Source organism: Petaurus breviceps, unplaced genomic scaffold (genome assembly GCF_028583685.1).
Source record: "Petaurus breviceps papuanus isolate PSGF00001 unplaced genomic scaffold, PetGlider_PUasm1.0 90743, whole genome shotgun sequence".
Classification (NCBI taxonomy): Eukaryota; Metazoa; Chordata; class Mammalia; order Diprotodontia; family Petauridae; genus Petaurus; species Petaurus breviceps.
Genome location: NW_027187332.1, coordinates 14,411,296 through 14,429,944, shown reverse-complemented (window position 1 = coordinate 14,429,944; position 18,649 = coordinate 14,411,296). Strand labels below are relative to the sequence as shown.

The following is an 18,649-nucleotide window of genomic DNA, read 5'->3' as shown; positions in this document are numbered from 1 at the left end:
GGACAGTGCTGTTGTTGCAGGGGTCTGGAGACTGTCCTGCAGACAGAGTGAATACTGTCCACTGGTGAAGGACAGTGCTGTTGTTGCAGGGGTCTGGGAGCCTTTCTGTTGGTTCAGAAGCCCTGAAGAAGGATTTTCTTGTTGTATGTTTACAGAAATCCTGGGAGAGGGCTTTGCTAATGTGTTCAGGGGTTCTAGGACTGTTCTACAGACAGAGGATGAATTCATGAAGGGACTGGCAATGTATCTTATGGCCTTGCTAAGCCTTGTCTCCCCAGGAACTAAGATTGCTGAGAACTTGCCTCTTGTCAAGATGAAGAAAAGACCTCCATTTGGGTATTAAGTGCTGTGTTTAAACTTGATGTAACTCTGGGGTAGATTCAATTGTGATCCAGGGGCGGGGAACTTTTGACCTTAAGTTTGGAAACTAATCTCCATTTGAGAAGAGGGGCTTTGTGGTGGACTTAATTAAGGTATAGCCTAGGGGTGGAGAAGTATTTAGAACAGAGACTTTGTAATTGATTGAATGATTGGAAGGTCCTGGGGTGGGGTAGTCCTTGGAGATTATTTAATCACATTTAGTAAATGCTGTATTTGGAATGATGTCATGTTTTGATCTTCTCTGTTTTTGGTTGGTCACTGAATAAAATGGAGAGCACCTATGCTGGTATTCTGAACCTTGGGAAGTTGCCTTTCCTTGGCATTATATTACAATTGGCTAAGATGACAAAACAGGAAAATGACAAACGCTGGAGAGGATGTGGACAAATTGGAACACTAATGCATTGCTGGTGGAGTTGTGAACTGATTCAACTATTTTGGAGAGCAATCTAGAATTATGCCCAAAGGGCTATAAATAATTTCATACCCTTTGACCCAGCAATACCACTTCTAGGGCTATATCCCAAAGAGATCATAGAAGTGGGAAAAAGACCCATATGTACAAAAATATTTATAGCAACTCTTTCTGTGGTAGCAAAAATTGGAAATTAAGGGGGTGCCCTTCCCTTCCTTTTGGAAGCCATTGGGGAATGGCTGAACAAGTTGTGGTATATGCATGTTATGGAATACTATTGTGCAATAAGAAACGAGGAGCAGATGGACTTCATATTTACCTGGAGAGGCTTATACGAACTGATGCTGAGCGAGAAGAGTAGAACCAGGAGGAAATTGTAAACAATTACAGACACAATGTATGTGTGACGACCATCTTTGATAAACTGGACTCTTCTCAGCAATCGAGTCATATGTCAACCCCAAAGGGCTCATGATGGAGAGAGATGTTTACATCCAGAAAAAGAACTGAGTTTGAACCCAGACTGAAGCAAACTCTTTTTCTTTTTCTTGTTTGGTTTTGTTATCTCTTTCCCATTCTTCATTCCATCTGATACAACCCTTCTTTATAACCTGACATGCCTAATGTGAAAGTATTTGCAGATACTATACTTGATTGTATGCTGCCATGGGGGAGAGAAGGAGAAGGGAGAGAAGATTTGAAACTCAAGGAATTGTGGTAATGAATCTTGTAAACTAAAAGTAAACAAATTAATAAAGAACAAAAAAAAAATCCACAATAAAAATAAATAAAAGGAAAAAAAATATTTTCTACATGTTGATAATGGACTACTGAAATCTACCAGATTTTTTCTAGGTGTGCTTTTTTTGTTCATTTAAGCCTTGTGAATTTAAAAGCCATATTGTTTGACACATATGCTTAAGATTATTAACTCTCCATTAAAAAATTCCCTATTACAATGACATAATATACAACTACATGAAGGATCTATGATTTCATCAGCTAGGGAACTTGCTATAGAAAGCAAACTGCAACTTTTCATTTACATTTCAGTGACCTTCTCAAACCCTCCTCCTTCAACTAGGGAGTTCCTCCCCAGAAACTTCATTTGAAGAAGCACCCGTGCAACTCTTCTAAATTCCTGACTCACTGGAGTCTTTTTCCACCTTGTTCCTGCACAGGTACATTCTCTCTTCTCCCCCAGTCCACAGTGTCTTTCCCCATTAGAATCTAAGTTCCTTGAAGGTAAATTGTCTTTCTTTTTGCTTGTATTTGTATTCCCAGTATTTAAGAAGTGGCCAGCACACAGAAAGCTTTTGTCATAATATATCTATCAGAACAGTAAACAAGACATAGTTTCCTGAGTTACAAAGGCTAAGTAACTTGCTTGGGTTCACAAAGCAAATAGGCACCAGGTGTGAGATGTCAACCCAAGTTTTCTTAGGTCTAGTCCCTAAAGTAAGCCACACTTCTTTTACCTGTTGATATAATAATGGTATTTATTTCTCTCTGAGATCAATGCCATGGAGCATTATCAAATATTATCACCATTACCACTTTCACTACCACTACCACCACCACCTCGGCCCTCCCCTCTCCCCCCAAAAAATTATTTTATTTGGCTATTGCACAGTCTTTTAGATCAATCAGAAACTTTCAATTCACTTTTGGCTACATGTAATATGTTGTTTACAGGAAATCTATTTTAATATAGTGTAAATGTCTCTTCATAGGAAAGTTCAGCCCATTTTCATTGGATGTTATTTAACTTATGCGCCATTTTGCTATATTTTTTTATTTATATAATTCTAAAACTAAATCTAGTTTCACAAAATTGATTAAATTGCTGTACTTTATGCTAATCATTATTAGTTAGCCATATTAATTGGCCATAATTCAATCCTCATCTTCCCTCCTTGGTTAAAGACAGGAGGTCTTGAATTAGAAATTACCAATCCCTAAAAAACTCTCCCCTTTGTTAAATACCTCCCATTGTAGCTCCTCTCATTACCCACCAAGTATTGAACACCTTAGCATTTAAAGTTCTGTGAATGGGCTAATGACTGCAAAACCAGTGGATCCCATAAAAATGTCTTGTCTTTCCAATCCCATCTTTGAACTTCAACCACCTCCCTAAGAGAGTATGTTATTCTGCCCTGTCTCCTCCCCCCCCAAAATAAATTGGCCACCTAAAACTTTGTCTCAATTTCACAATATCCCAAACATGCAGTAATAACACACATAAAAGAACACATCGGTGCATGAAGACAACCACAGGTCCTTGAGGTTGAAGCTATTTTCAGAACATCAAGACTTTATTTTCCTATTAAAATATTCTTCCGTTCTCCAAGTATGTATCAATATAAGGCTATGTTACTTTCATATACTTCAACCAAAACAACATATATCAACAAACTTGAATGCAAAAGAAAGAAGAATCAAGAATAAAAAGTTTTTTATTAAGCCAGACATTAAAACATATTTGAAAAACTACACAAAAACAATGCTACACTTATCATTAAATGTTGGTTTTAAAAACTTATTTTTCATAAAAATGTTACTTATGTAATGGCATTGTTTTATTAAAGGAATTTTTAAGTATTTTAATTCTATCAGTTTCTTAAATACTAGGGAGTCTACCTGCCAAGACAAACCCAGAAACTATAAGAACACAATTATAAAACACTTTTCATGCAAATAAAGTCAGACTTAATGTAGAAGCCACTAAATCTTGTGTTATCCTGACTGTGGCTCCAAGATATTTGAACTGTTCTTTAGAGCTGCTTGCAATAACTTTTCCTTTACCTGGGAACTCTGGAATTTTATAGTATTTCTGGGAGTTTTAATTTTGGCATTTCTTTCAGGAGGTAATCGGTGGATCCTTTTAATTACTATTTTACTCTCTGGTTCTAGAATATCAGGGCAGCTGTCCTTGAGAATTTCTTTAAAGATGATGTCTAGGTTCTTTTTTTTTTTTGATGATAGCGTTCAGGTAGTCCAATAATTTTTTTAAATTCTCTCTCCTGGACCGATTTTCCAGGTCAGTTGTTCTTCCAATGAGACAGTTCACAGTGTCTTCTATTTTTTTTTATTCTTTTGGTTTTGTTTTATGGCTTCTTGATTGTTCAGAAAGTTATTAGTTTCCATTTGCTCCATTCTAATTTTTAAGGAATTATTTTCTTCAGTGAGCTTTTGGTTCTCCTTTTCCATTTGGCCAATGGAAAGGCATTTTAAAGGCATCCTTCTCCTCACTTGATTTTTGGACCTCTTTTGCCATTTGGCGTAGTCTGTTTTTTTAAGGTGTTATTTTCTTCAGTATTTCATTGTGTCTCCTTTACTAAGCTACTGACTCGTTTTTTTCATGATTTTCTTGAATCACTCTCATTTCTCTTCCCAATTTTCCCTCTACCTCTCTTACTTGATTTTCAAAATTTTTTTTGAGCTCTTGTATGACCTGAGAACAATTCATATTTTTCCTGGAGGGTTTGGATGCAGGATCTTTGATTTTGGAGTCTTCTTCTGAGTATATTTTGATCTTCCTTGTCACAACAGTAGCTTTCTATAGTCAGAGTTTTCTGCTGTTTACTAATATTCCCAGCCTCTTACTTGACTTTTAACTCTTTGTTAAAGTAGATCTCTGCTTCCAGGGTGGAGGACACACTGTCCCAAATTTCAGGAGTTTTGCTGACCTGTCTTCAGAGAACCTTCCATTGAAATCTAAGTCTTCAGTTCTTCCAAGGTAATATGCTCTTAGGAGTGTTTACTACTCTCCTGGTCTATGAGCAACCACAAGCACTTAGTCTGCCCTGGATCTGTGATGAAGGTCCCCCCTCTACTATGGCCAAAACCTCTGCTATGCTAGTGCTCTTCCTCATCCTGGGATCCGAGTATGAGTAAAGTAAGAAAGTCCTGCCTCAGTGCTAGGAAAAAGATCCCTGTAATCTCCTTCTGACCCTTACCATCTGAGTGGAGCTCTGAAAGCAGCAGCAGCTGCTGCTACTGCTACCAGGGATTCAGTTGCCCAAGGCCTGCTCCTAGTTTGTCGGGGCCCAGTCTATGCTGACACAGCATGCTCTGGATTGCACTCCTCTCTCACTCTGGTGCAACAGACCTTTCCCACTGACCTTTCAAGCTATCTTGGGTTGGAAATTTGTTTCATTCCATCTTTTTGTGCTATCATAAGCAAATTAGAAGAGTAAGGAATAGTTTACCTGTCAGAGCTATGAAGGTGGGAAGAATTTATTACTCAACAAGGGATAGAGAACATTATAAATTCAAAATGGATAATTTTGATAATATCAAGTCAAAAAGCTTTTGAACAAAAAAAATCAATGCAACCAAAATTATAAGCGAAGCAGAAAGCTGGAAAACGATTTTTATAGCAAATGTCTGAATAAAGGCCTCATTTCTCAAATACACTGATAATTGAGTCAAATTTATAAGAATACAAGTCATTCCCCAACTGATGAATGGTCAAAGGATATAAACAGGCAGTTTTCAGATGAAGAAATCAAGGCTAAATACAGTTATAAGAAAAAATGCTCTAAATCAATACTGATTAGAGAAATGCAAATTAAAGTAACTCTGAGATACCACCTCACACCTATCAGATTGGCTAATATGACAGAAAAGAAAAATAATAAATGTTGGAGGGGATGTGGGAAAATTGTGGTATTAATGCATAATTGGTGGAGCTGTGAACCAATTTGGCCATTCTGGAGAGCAATTTGGAACTATGCCCAAAAAGCTATTAAAGTGTGGACACTCTTTGATCCAACAATACCACTACTAGATCTTTATCCCAAAGAAATTTAAAAAAACGAAAAGGGAAAGGACTCAAGTGTACAAAAATATTTATAGCGGTTCTTTTTGTGGTGGCAGGCAAAGAACTGGAAATTGAGGGGATGCCCATCAACCAGAGAATGGATGAACAAGACGTGGTACACATGACTGTAATGTAATTCTACAGTGTTATAAGAAATGATGAGCAGGATGCTTTCAGAAAAACCTGGAAAGAATCACATGCCCTAATGCAAAGTGAAATGAGCAGAACCACGAGAATGCTGTACAGAGTAACAGTAATATTGTATTATGACCAGATGTGAACGACTTAAGTTATTCTCAGCAATAGTGATGCAAGACAATTCTAAAAGTTTCATGATGAAAAACGCTATCCACATTCAAAGAAAGAACTGATGGGAGTCTGAATGAAGATACAAAGCATACTATTTTTCACTTTATTTTTTTTCTTTTGGTTTCTGTCTTCTTTCACAAAATGATTAATATAGATATACGTTTTGCAGGATTATATAACCAATATCAAACTGCTTATCATCTTAGGGAGTGGGGAGATAAAGAAGGTAGGTAGAAAATTTGGAAATCAAAATTTTTTTAAATGAATGTTAAAAATAGTCTTTACATGTAACTGGGAGAAAAATATTTTTTAAAAATAAAATATGGGGGGCGGCCAGGTAGCACAGCGAGTAAGAGCACCAGCTCCAGTGTCGGGAAGACCTGGGGATCAAATCCAGGCTCCAACACTTAGCAAGCTACTTAACCCCAATTGCCTTAAAAAAAAAAAAAAAATATATATATATATATATATATATATATATATATATATATGTTATATATATATATGTGTATATATGGGTAGAAGCACAAACGTGGCGTGGGCTCCGGTTCCAACCACTTCCAATACCTGTAAAAAAAATGACTCTAAACAAATTTTAAAGCTACAGAACTCACAAAAGTGACAGAAACAAATCTCCCACTGAAGACAGCCTGGCAAGCTGCCAGGAAAGGTCTATCGCAGTGTGCTGGGCGCCTAGCACAGCCCCATGTGAGCCACACAGCTCTTGTCCCAGGGCAGCCCCAATCAGAAGTGGCTGAAGCAGACTTCAGTAGAATGAATCATGAGCAGTTGCGGTGGTTTCCTGACTTCTCAAACAACAAAAGGGATCGAAGGGCTTAGAATATGATATTACAGAGGTCAAAGGAGCTAGGACTAAAACCAAGAATAACCTACCAAGCAAAACTAAGTATAATGCTAGAGGGGAAAATATGGTCATTCAATGAAACAGAGGATTTTCAAGCATTCTTAATGAAAAAACAAGAGCTGAACAGAAAATCTGATTTGAAAATAAGAGATGCATGAGAAGGTAAACAGGAAAAAGAAATCATAAGGAATTTATTAAAGTCAAACTATATACATTCCTACATGGAAAAACGGTAATTGTAACTCATAAGACTTTTCTCAGTATGTTATGAGGTCGAAGGGAATATATATAGACATATATACATACATGTATATGTATGTATAGGAGGGTATATGTGTATATCAATATATATGTAAATGTGGGCATATGTATGTTCATGTATACATAGAAATAAGGCACAGGATGAGTTGAATATGAAGGTATGATATCTAAAAAATAAAATTAAGAGGAGAGAGAGGAATTTATTGGGAGAACGAGAAAGGGAGAGATAGATTAGGGTAAATTATCTCATACAGAAGAGGTAAGAGAAAACTGTTACAATGGAGGGGAAGAGAAGAAGGTGAAAGGGATTGGGACAACCATACTCTCATTGAATTTGGCTTAAGGAGGGAATAACATACACACTCAAATGGGTATCTTACCCTCCAGGAAAATAAGGGGGTAGGGGAATAAGAGGGGAGAGGAGAGAAGAGAGGGAAGATTGGGGGAGAGGGTAGCTAGAAGCAAACATTTTTGAAAAGGGATCGGGTCAAAGGAGAAAACAGAATAACTGAGGGGCAGGAAGGGATGGATGGAAATATAGTTAATTTTTCACAATATCACTATGGAAATGATTTGGGTAACTACACGTGTACAACCTATATTGAACTGCTTATCTTCCCAGTGGGGGTGGATGAGTAGGGAAGAAGGAAAAAAATATAGAACTCAAAGTTTTAAAAACAAATGTATAAAAAAAATTGTTTTTGAAAATCCAGGTGGAGTCAAGATGGTGGAGTAGAAACAGGACATCCATGTGGCTCTGGCTCACACCACCTCCAATTCTCATAAAAGGGGACTCTAAACAAACTTTGGAGCTACAGAACCCACAAAATGACATAGAAAAGCAAACCTCACGCTGAGGACAGCCCAGCAGGCCAGCAGGAATCGGCCAGCGAAGCACTCTGGGAGCCGACCCCAGCCCTGCAGGAGCCAGAGGTTTTTAGCCCCAGGGCAGTCCTGACCAACCACCAGCTGAAGGGACTCCAGATCAACAGCAGCTGTGGCCATCTCCAGGTTTATCAACACATAGATGCTAAGGACAAAGGGAGAGGTCAGTGCAGTGTGGACTTTGGGACCCAATAATTGCGAGTGCGTTGGCTTTTGCTCCCTGGGTGAGAAGTGCCACCGCCATGTGGCAGCTTCAGCTCCTGGGCTGCAGAGTGTAGGGGGACCAAGCACCAGTCTGAGGAGTAATCCCTCTTGCTTTAACCTGCTTGGACCTGGATTGTGGTCTGGGGTGGAGGTCCTGGGGTGTGCAACCAGCTTACCAGAGTATGTGGAGGCTTCAGAGAGGGCACCCATCTAATACCTCCGGCAGCTGAGAAAACCCCAGCATTTGGAACAAAGCTCCCCCATCTGGTGGCAGAGTCCTACTGTGGCAAAAAGCCCAAAAGTCAAGTAATTGAAGGGCAAAATAACCAGGCAAAGGAAGCAATCCAACATTAGATTCCTACTTTGGGGACAAAAAGGATCAAAGAATGGAACAGGAGGAAGACAGTGAAGTCAGAACTCCTTTACCAAAAGCTTCAAAGGAAAATACGAGCTGGTTACAGGCCATAGAGGACCTTATGAAGCAGATAAGAGAAGTGGAGGAAAAATTGGGGAGAGAAATGAGAATGATGCAAGAAAATTATGACAGTAAACAGCCTGACAGAGGAAAATTAACACCTTAAAAAAAAGACTAACCCAAATGACAAAAGAGGCTGAAAAAGGCAATGAGGAGAAGAATGCCTTAAAAAGCCAAATTTGCCAGATGGAAAAAGAATCTCAAAAGCTCACTGATGAGATTCATTCCTTCAGAATTAGATTGGAGCAAATGGAAGCTAATGAATTTATGAGAAATCAGGATGCTGTTACACAGATCCAAACAAATGAAAGAATTGAAGACAATGTGAAATATCTCACTGGAAAAACCAATGACCTGGAAAATAGATCCAGGAGAGAGAATCTAAAAATTATTAGACTACCTGAAAGCCATGATCAAAGAAAGACCTAGAAATCATCCTCCAAGAAATTCTCATGGAAAACTTCCCTGATGTTTTAGAACCAGAGGGCAAAATAGAGGTTGAAAGAATCCACCAGTTACCTCCTGAAAAAGATCCCAAAAAGAAAACTCCTAGGAATGTTATACCCAGGTTCCAAAATTCCCAGATCAAGGAGAGAATATTACAAGCAGCCAGGAAGAAACAATCTGAATATTGTGGAAAAACAATCAGGATAACTCAGGATCTGGCAACTTCTATACTGAGGGATCAAAGGGCTTGGAATATGCTATTCCAGAGGGCAAAGGAGCTGGGATTAAAACCAAGAATCACCTACCCAGCAAAACTGATTATCATGTTTCAGGGGAAAAATATGGTCATTCACTGGAATAGAAGACTTTCAAGCATTCTTGATGAAAAAAACCAGAGTTGAATAGAAAATTTGACATTCAGATACAAGAAGCAAGAAAAGCATGAGAAGCTAAAGAGGGAAAAGAAATCATAAGGAAACTTATCAAAGTTGAACTATTAACATTCCTACATGGAAAAATGATAATTTTAACTGATGAAACATTTCTCAGTATGAAAATAGTTGAAGGGAATAGAAATATATATATATATATATATATATATATGTCTATATCGAAGGGTATATTGGCGTATGAATACATATGTGAATGTGTGTGTATGTATGTTTACAGGTATACATAGAGGGCACAGGACCAAGTTAATAGGAAGGGATGATACTTAAAAGGTGAAATTAATAGGTGAGAGAGGAACATAATGAGAGGAGATGGGGAGAGACAGAATGGGGTAAACTATCTCATATAGAAGAGGCAAGGGAAAATGGTTACAATGGAGGGGAAGAATAGGAAGGCAAAAGGGAATGGATCAACCTTATTCTCATTGAATTTGGCTAGGGGAGGGAATGACATACACACTAAATAAGGTTTCTCACCCTACAAGAGAGTAGGGGGGAAGGGGATGAGAGGGGGAATAATGGAAGGGAGGGCAGGCTGGGGGGGGGAGGGAAGTTGGAAGCACCCACTTTTGAAAAGGGACAGGATCAAAGTAGAGACTAGAACAAGTGGGAGGTAGGACAGGAGGAAGGGAAAAAGTCAGTCTTTTACAACATATCTACTATGGTAATGTTTTGCATTAGCTACACATGTACAACCTATACTGAATTGCTTATCTTCCTAGTAAGGGTGTGTGACAAGGGAGGAAGAGAATGAATCTGGAATTCAAAGTTTTAAAATCAAATGTTTAAAAATATATATATATATATGTACATATATATACATACTATTATTAATACTATTTTACATGTAATTGGGAAATAAGATATACTGAGCACTGAGGCATAGAGATCCACCATGACATATTGGAAAAGTCAAAGGGGATATGGGAGAAGATATGGGAGAGAGCAGATTGGAGGAGGGGATATCCTGTGGGACTGCTATTTTGGTGAAGTGTGTAGGGGAAAAACAGGGAGAAAATTTGTAACTCAAAATCTGGTAGAAATGAATGATGTAAATCAGAAGTTCATAAAGCATTTGAAAAATGAAAAAAAAATTTTTGGAAAAACAACTGATTGAGGAAAGATCAATTAAGAATTATTGAACTACCTGAAAGCTATTATTAAAAAAAAAAAGAGTGCCTAAATAATCATCTTTCAAGAAATTATCAAGGTAAAGTGCTATAAAATTCTAGAACCAGTGCGTAAAATGAAAATTGAAAGAATTCACCAATCACCTCCTGAAAGAGATCCCAGAGCTCCTGGGTGAAGGAGAAAATATTATAAGCAGCCAGAAAGAAACAATTCTAAAATCATGGAGTCACTGTCAGAATAATATAAGATTTAGCAGCTTCTACATTAAAGGATCAAAGGGCTTGGATTATGATATTCTGGAGGGTAAAGGAGCTAGGTTTACAACCAAAAATCATCTGCCCAGGGGCGATAGGTTTCACAGTGAATAGAGCACCTGCCCTGGAGTCAGGGGAACCTGAGTTCAAATCCAGCCTCAGACACTTACTAGCTGTGTGACTTGGACAAGTCACTTAACCTAATTGCCCTGCCTTCCCCCCTCCAAAAAGATAAAAAATAAAAAGGCATGAAAGAGCTGGAGGGGCAGCAAGAAAGGGGGTAGAGAACCTTACTTTCATGGGAATTGGCTCAAAGAATGAATAATATACACACTCAGATGGATATGTAAATTTATTTTACACTACAGGAAAGTTGGAGGGTAAGGGGAAAAAAGAAGGCAGGGAGGGCTGAAAGGAAGGAAGGATTGGGGGATATGGTGGTGAGAAGCAAAACACTTTTGAGGATGGATTGGGTGGAAGGTGAGAGAGAAACCAAGGTAGTAAACAGGAGGGAAAAATAGGATAGATGGAAATATACAGGTAGTAACCATAAATGTGAAAAAAAAATTTACAGGAAATTTCCCTGAAAAAGGTCTCATTTCTCAAATATATAGAGAACCGAGTCAAATTTATAAAAATAAGAGCCATTCCCCAACTGATAAATGGTCAAAGGATTTGAGCATGTGAAATAATAAAAGTTATCTATAGTCATATGAAAAAATGCTCTAAATCAATACTGATTGAGATACCACTCCACACCAATCAGACTGGCTAAAATGACAGAAAAGAAAAATGACAAATGTCGGAGGGAATGTGGGAAAACTGAGACATTAATGTACTGTTGGTGGAGTTGTGATCTGCATCAAACTATTCTGGAGGGCAAAGGAGAACTATGCCAAAGGGCTATAAAACTGTGCATACCCTTTGATCTAGCAATACCACCACTAGGTCTAGATCTCAAAGAGATCATAAAAAAGGGAAAAGGATCCACATGTACAAAAATATTTATAGCAGCTTTTTTTGTGGTAACAGAATTAGAAATTGAGGGGATGCCCATTCATTAGAGAATGGCTGAACAAGCTGTGGTATATGAATGTAATGGAATACTACTGTGCTATAAGAAATGATGAGCAGGTAGGTTAGTAAAATAGAGGATTTTCAAGCATTCCTGATGAAAAGACCACAGCTGAACAGAAAATATGGCATTCAAACATAAGACTCAAGAGAAGGAAAAAAAAAAGGAAACACGAAAGAACAATCATAAAGGTTTCAACAAAGTTAAACTGTTTACATTCCTATATGGGAAGATGATACATGTAACTCCCAAGAACTTTATCATTATTGTGGCAGTTAAAAAGAATTTACATAGACCACATAGAAAGTAGTCTATTATGTTGGAATGATCTCAAAAAAAAAAAAAAATGAAGAGGTGAGGAAGAGGGGCACACACTAGGAGAAGGGGGAAGGAAGAGTTAGAATGGGAAAATTTTTCTCACATAAAAGGCCCCCAAGGAAGAGTTTTTACAGTGGAAGGGAAAATGGGGAGGGGGTAGACAATGTCTGAACTCCACTCTTACCAGAATCAAAGTGGGGAAAAAAATAAACACAGACACACACAGACAAAGACATGCATAGTCTCAGTTACGTATAGAATAGGGAAATAGAAGAAGGGGACAAGAAAAAGCAGAGGGGGATGATAAAAAGGTAGGCAGATTAAGAGAAGCAATGTTTGGAAGCAAAATAGATTTTTCTAGAAGAAATAGAAAAGAATTGGATGGAAGGAAAAAAGCAAAAATAGGGCAATTTAAAAGGAATAATCACAAATATTACATTTTGCAAAAAGGGACCACGGACAATAAAGTTATATGAAAATATTTTACAGCAAGTTTCTGTGATAAAGACCTGAAATATATACTGAGTACAAAACTGAGTCAAATTTATGAAAATAACAGCCAATTTCCAATTGATAAATGGTCAAAGGATAGAAAAAGGGAGTTTTCAGAAGAAATCAAAGCTATCTATAATCAAGTTTTTAAAAAATGCTTTAAATCACTACTGATTAAAGAAAAGCAAATTAAAAAACTCCGAGTTACCAAGTCACACATATCAGCAATGATAAATGCTAGAGGAAATGAGGGAGGAGTAGTGAACTGGTCCAATAATTCTTAAGAACAATTTAGAACTAGGCCCCAAAGGCATACAAATGAATACCCTTTGACCCAGCACTACCACTACTAGGTATGTATCCGAAAGAGATCAAAGAAAAAAAAAGGAAAAAGACCCAAATATACAAAAATATTTATAGCAGCTCTTTTTTGTGGTAGCAAAGCATGGTAAATCCATGGAATGCTCATCAACTGGGGAATGGCTGAACAAGTTGTAGCAAATGATTGTGATGGAATACTCTGTGCTGTGGGAAAAGACAAGAGGGATGGTTTCAGAAAAAGACCTATATGAAACAATGAAAAGTCAAGCGAGAACTGGGAGATCATTCTGCACAGTAACAGCCATGTTACAATGATGATCAATTGTGAAAAACTTGGCTCCTCTGATCAATACAATGATTCCAGACCATTCCAAAGAGCTCATGATGAAAAAATGCTATCCACCTCCAGAGAAATAATTGATGAACTCTTAAGTGCAAACTGAAATATAATTTTCTGAAATAAAACTTTCTTTTTCTTGCTTAAAAAAAATGGCTTAATATGGAAATGTTCTGCATGATTTCTTAAGTATAACTGATATATTGCTTACCTTCTCAATAGGTAGGTGAGAGTGGGAGAGAATTTGGAACTCAAAATTTAAAAAGAAGTTAAACGTAAAAAAATAATAAATTTTTAGAAATATTTTTAAAAGAAAACTAAATTGTCTTGATTAAAAAAAAACACTCCTCAATATGTATTCCTGTTCTTCCCAATTTATAAATCCTTCTAGGGAGGCAACCAACTAACTCAGCTTCCTGGAAGCTGTCTAAAAGAGGGAGCAGCAAAATTCTTTGATAACAATCCTGCTCCTTCTAGTCTAACCTTTGCAATGACTTTGAAGAGTAGGTCTCTTAAAAGATGGCATATAATTTGAAAGCCATCACTAGACTTTTTAAAAGCCCCTAAAAATTAAAATACAGTTAACCAGTTTTACATTAATGGTAGTTCCCCAAATCCTAGCTTTTATCATTGTTTTCACATGATTTCCCTACAAGTATGAACTGAGAAAAAGAAAGCTTATTCCTCTAGTGAATTCCTCTAGGAATAGTCCTCTTGGATTTCCTCTTAAGGATAGGTCACTCTCAATCAAAATAATTTGATAGTTACAGTGCTGGTTGGAGGTGGCCCATTACACTGAAAACTACCACTTACAATGCCACAAAATAATTGTCAACAATCTATATTTATGCAGTACTTTAAAATTTCTAGATTTCTTTACATAGTTGACCGTGCTGATAGTTAAATTTTCAAAGGTAAACTAGTCAGATAAATTTTCAAAGGTAAACTAGTCAAACACTTGATTCATTTACCACACAGCCTTTCCATTCTCTCTAAAATGTGGTTTGGTCAAGATTCTTCTTAAAAAATCTTAACACTCTAATTGAGGTGAATGTTGTATTAATGCTGTGCTCCTATTATTTTTTTGTACAGACGCTATTTTTTCTATTCAAGGAGGTACGTTGATCTTTGAAGTCAGTTTTGAAAGTCTTTTGAACCCCCTTATAAAAACGAGATGTTGAGTTTTTTTCTAAAAGTTGTTGCTGTTCCCTCCATAAAATTTAAGCTTTCACCAGGAAGCACACATTCAAGCTCCAATTTTTTTTTTAGCTCCAATATCTTGTATTCAATGTTTTGGTACTCAAACGTAATAGCAAAAATGTCAAACATTCACATTGACATAACACAAAGTTCTAGCGGTTCCAGAATACAGAATAACACTTTTTTGCCTTTTTAAGACCTCCTTTCCTAGTAGCTTGATCATAAACGGTATGTTACGAGGTCATCACCTATTTGATAACTATTTAATCAATCATTTAAAAAAGTCCCTCCTTCCTAAGTCTCCCAGAGCAAACCACTACCTCAGGTTCATTCAAAAGTACTTTGGTTAATCCCTTAACCCAAATGTGAAAAAAAAAAAGAAACATCCATAAGCATCACCATCATATTTCTAAGTACGAGAACCAAAAACTAAGGTCCCTAGCCTTCCTAAAGCTCGCCCCTCAAAGAAGCCCCTTAGCTCCCTTCCCACCCACCTCCACGAAGCAACTGCTTTTAAACTTAACTTGGAAAGCAACACTTCCGCCAGTTCACTTAGATACTTGCTAAGTCCACAGCCCTTCACTCTGCCCCACGTGAAAGCTTATTAAACCAGGGTCAACCTATTCCTGAAACTATCCCCTCAGCCATGGGGAGGGGGCGGCTCAGGGCCTCACTCCGTCATTGGGAGGGGGCAGTTAAGGTTCCTTAGCTACTAGGAGTAAGGTAGCAAGAGAGACAAAGTGGCCTTAACGAGTCGCCACCCACCGTCCCAGGCCACACCTGGAGCCCCTGACCCAAGATCCCTAGGAGGTGGCCAGGGGGCGGGGAGATGTGAGGGGGGGGGAGGGGAGGACGGGGACCATAAACCAGGAGATTGGCAACAACAACTCAGCCATATCTCATCTCGGGACCGGCCCGCCCCATACACCCAACGACGGCTGCAAATATCCCCGTCGCAGACAGCCCCGCTCCATCGGCCCGCACCTCCCGAGCCCGGGGGAAAGGGGGATTGGGAAAGCTATCCAAGAGCCAGGCCCCGCTCGCCGCCGCCGCCCCAGGCCGGGAGGGTCTCCCTCACCTTCGTACTGCAGATCCACCAGGACAAGCAGGAAGGGGAACACCGAGCCCAGCCGGTTAGTCACGGAGCCGAGGGACACCATGGCCGAGGGCGCCCGGGAGGAGGAGGACGACGAAAAGAGAGTGCGGGAACTGACCAGCTCCCGCGGCCGCTGTAGCCGCTCGGGCCACGGCTGGTGACGGGAGTAGGGGGCGGGGTCGTGGACACTGCTACGCCCCGGGCCCACGCCACCGCCCAATCGTGTGCTTCCAAGGCGCCCTCTAAGCGGGCTCGTCTGGGTCGTGGTCGGCGCTGATAGGCCGCCGATGTACTAGCCCCGCCCCTTCTCTGATAGGATAACGTGGAAGCACGAGACGCGGAGGCTTCCGCCTGCCCTGAGCTGTCAGAGAACCCCTAGGCTGGGAGGTGGGATGAAGGGAGGGGCTGGGGCGAGGGGGAAAGAGCCCCCGGGAACCCTGGAGGGTGAATTTGTGAGACTACAGCAGCAAAGGTGGGGGCGGTGTCCGGAGGCGCATGCGCCTGGGGCGGTGTGTGAAGCTTCTGCTCTTTCTCCCGCCTCTTTTGGCTCACTGGAAGTGGCCTCCCTCTAAGTCTCACTTTTCTGGTCATGGAAGGGAAGAAGTGACTCCAAGGGCCGGGCCGAGCCGAGGAACCGCGGAAGCGAGCTTCGGGGCCACAGACTTGGAACTGGAAGGGGCCTCTGAGATCCTACAGTTCCACTTCCGCCGCCGCATCACAGATAAGGAAACTGAGGCAATGAGGGGCTGAAACATAAGCCCAGAATGAACACGTGGGCGGGGGGCGGGGGAGGGGGGAAGCTGCCCTACTTTCGTTTTAACCGGGTCCTGCTGGGCGGGGTTGTACGAAGACACAACTACGGAACCGAAGAGTAACCGGAAGTTGGAGTACTAGAGGGGAGGCGGGAGAGGGAGGGTAAGGCGCTCCTGAGAAGTAACAGGATTTGATGGAAGTTGGAGGGAGGGAGAAGGAGGAGCATGAACTTGAGCTGATGCAAGTAGGAAAGACCTGAAAATAAGTGCAAGCAGCTCCTGAGGCTGAACTTGGCCTGGGCCGACCAAAACATCCAGCATGACCGGCAAGTTCCCAGGGGTTCCCTTGAGGAACAAATCCGCGGCTTGACTGGAGTGGAGTCCAGCCTGTATTTACCGGTAAAACTTGTGTAGAATCAGACCGCCCCCCCCACCCCCCAAAAAAGGCCCTTGCATCCTTAGTAACTAGGGCAACTGAGAAAAAAAGTGAAGGCGAGGGTGCCTGGAAGTGAACCTGGGAGCGAATGTGAATGTCTGCGTCCAGCCGATCCGAAGAATAAAACTGCAGTTCACTCGTCTATGTATCGTTCGTACTCTTGTGTTGTAAGCCCCACCTCTGTAGGATACTGCTTAGCAGTCAGCACACAGCACATAGAGTGCTTAGCGCTTTTCCTGGCACATAGTAAGCATTTAATAAATGTTTATTTAAATTGAATTATTGGGTGTGTTACCCTGGGCTTGACCTCTAACCTCTAGAACCAAGTTGCAGAGAAAGTACCCACCTGCCCTGTAGTGTTCTCCCTGGGGAGTGCCCTCTACAAGTGAAATCACAGATCTGATCCATATTCTAGAAATCGGATAGCTTCCTTTTGTTTATTAACCAGTCAAGTAACTGAGCTTGTATTTTCTTCAAGATGATATTATAATAATTGCTAACATTTGTATGGTACCTACTGCGTTCTAGCACTGTGCTAACTGCTGTACAAATATCTCATCCTCACAACAACAGGAAACTTAGACAAACATGCCCACCATCACAGAGCTAGTAAACAGATCTGAACTCTGAGCTTCCTAACTCCAGACTTTGACCTCTCTGTCCTTCTAGCTGCACCATCTAGCTGTCCCACTTTAAAAAAAGAAGTTAAATAAATCCATGGTTACAAGCTTGGAGTTGACATCTCTGAGTCATTAGTGGTGATAGAAAGTTAAAAACATCAAAATGCTAGAGAACCTTCTGTTTTAGGGTATCTGAACCCATTTGAATTTATTTTATTTAAGCACATGGCACAATCTATGTAAGTGGACAGAGAAGTGGCAGGTGAACTTCAGGGGGAGCAAGTGTAAGATAATGAAGACATCAACCCAATGTGATGATATGGCCAAAAGATCCAAGAAAATAATGGACTTTGTTATGAAGGGAACAGAAAAGTTAGTTTATGCTGTAATGTTTACTGTAATTATCTGTAATGTTTACTGCAGTTCTGTCATTAAGAAAGATGTAATGAAGTTGAAAGAAGTCTAAGGAAGGACACCTAAAACGGTCAGTTTAGGGTTTGATCTTATTAGAGTTTTAAGTAAGGTTTCTTCTATTGGGAAGACAGGATACAAAACTCTGGATAAGGGGAAATTTGTTTACCAAATATTGGAATACTGGAGCTAAGAACTTTCTAAAGTTTTAGTAACCAGACAGTTTGGAAGCTTTGGAGTTAAAAGTCATTAACATCTTTTGTTTTAGATTTAGCAGTAAATAATGGAAGCTTTTTCCTTCAATAAGTCCTCCCTCCACCATCCTCTCCCTCTGTCCACATAGGGTTTCATACCCTTACTTGGGGTTGTTCTGCCCAAAGGGATATAAATTTTGATCCCAGAAACCTGATAGACCTGATATCTTGAAACCTGAATATCTTGGGATTTGTAGGCTAGATTTCTTTCTTAAGGACCCTGCCTTAAACCCAAATCACTCTGCCTCTCATTCATTGGCCAACAGTAGGTCCCAGCCCAACCCTCACTTAGTCTTTATTTGGGCCCTCATGGCTCAGAGTGAGTATGAATACAGTTGTTTCTCTTTTAGCTAGAAATCCTGTGGATCTTCTCCCATATTGATTTTTTTTTTTTTGACTAGGTAAAAGAAGCTATTCTTTGCCTCATTTCTTACCC

General features: G+C 39.8%; 1 protein-coding gene across 1 annotated transcript in view; it reads right to left on the bottom strand.

The window, feature by feature from the left end:
* Positions 1-15,935, bottom strand: part of DNAJC3 (DnaJ heat shock protein family (Hsp40) member C3) — a 75,828-nt gene extending 59,893 nt beyond the window's left edge. Inside the window, exon 1 of the mRNA XM_069067355.1 lies at positions 15,723-15,935. Coding sequence (XP_068923456.1) covers positions 15,723-15,804 — 82 coding nt within the window. The 5' untranslated portion in view covers positions 15,805-15,935. The remainder of the gene's footprint in view (positions 1-15,722) is intronic.
* Positions 15,936-18,649: the final 2,714 nt, after the last annotated feature.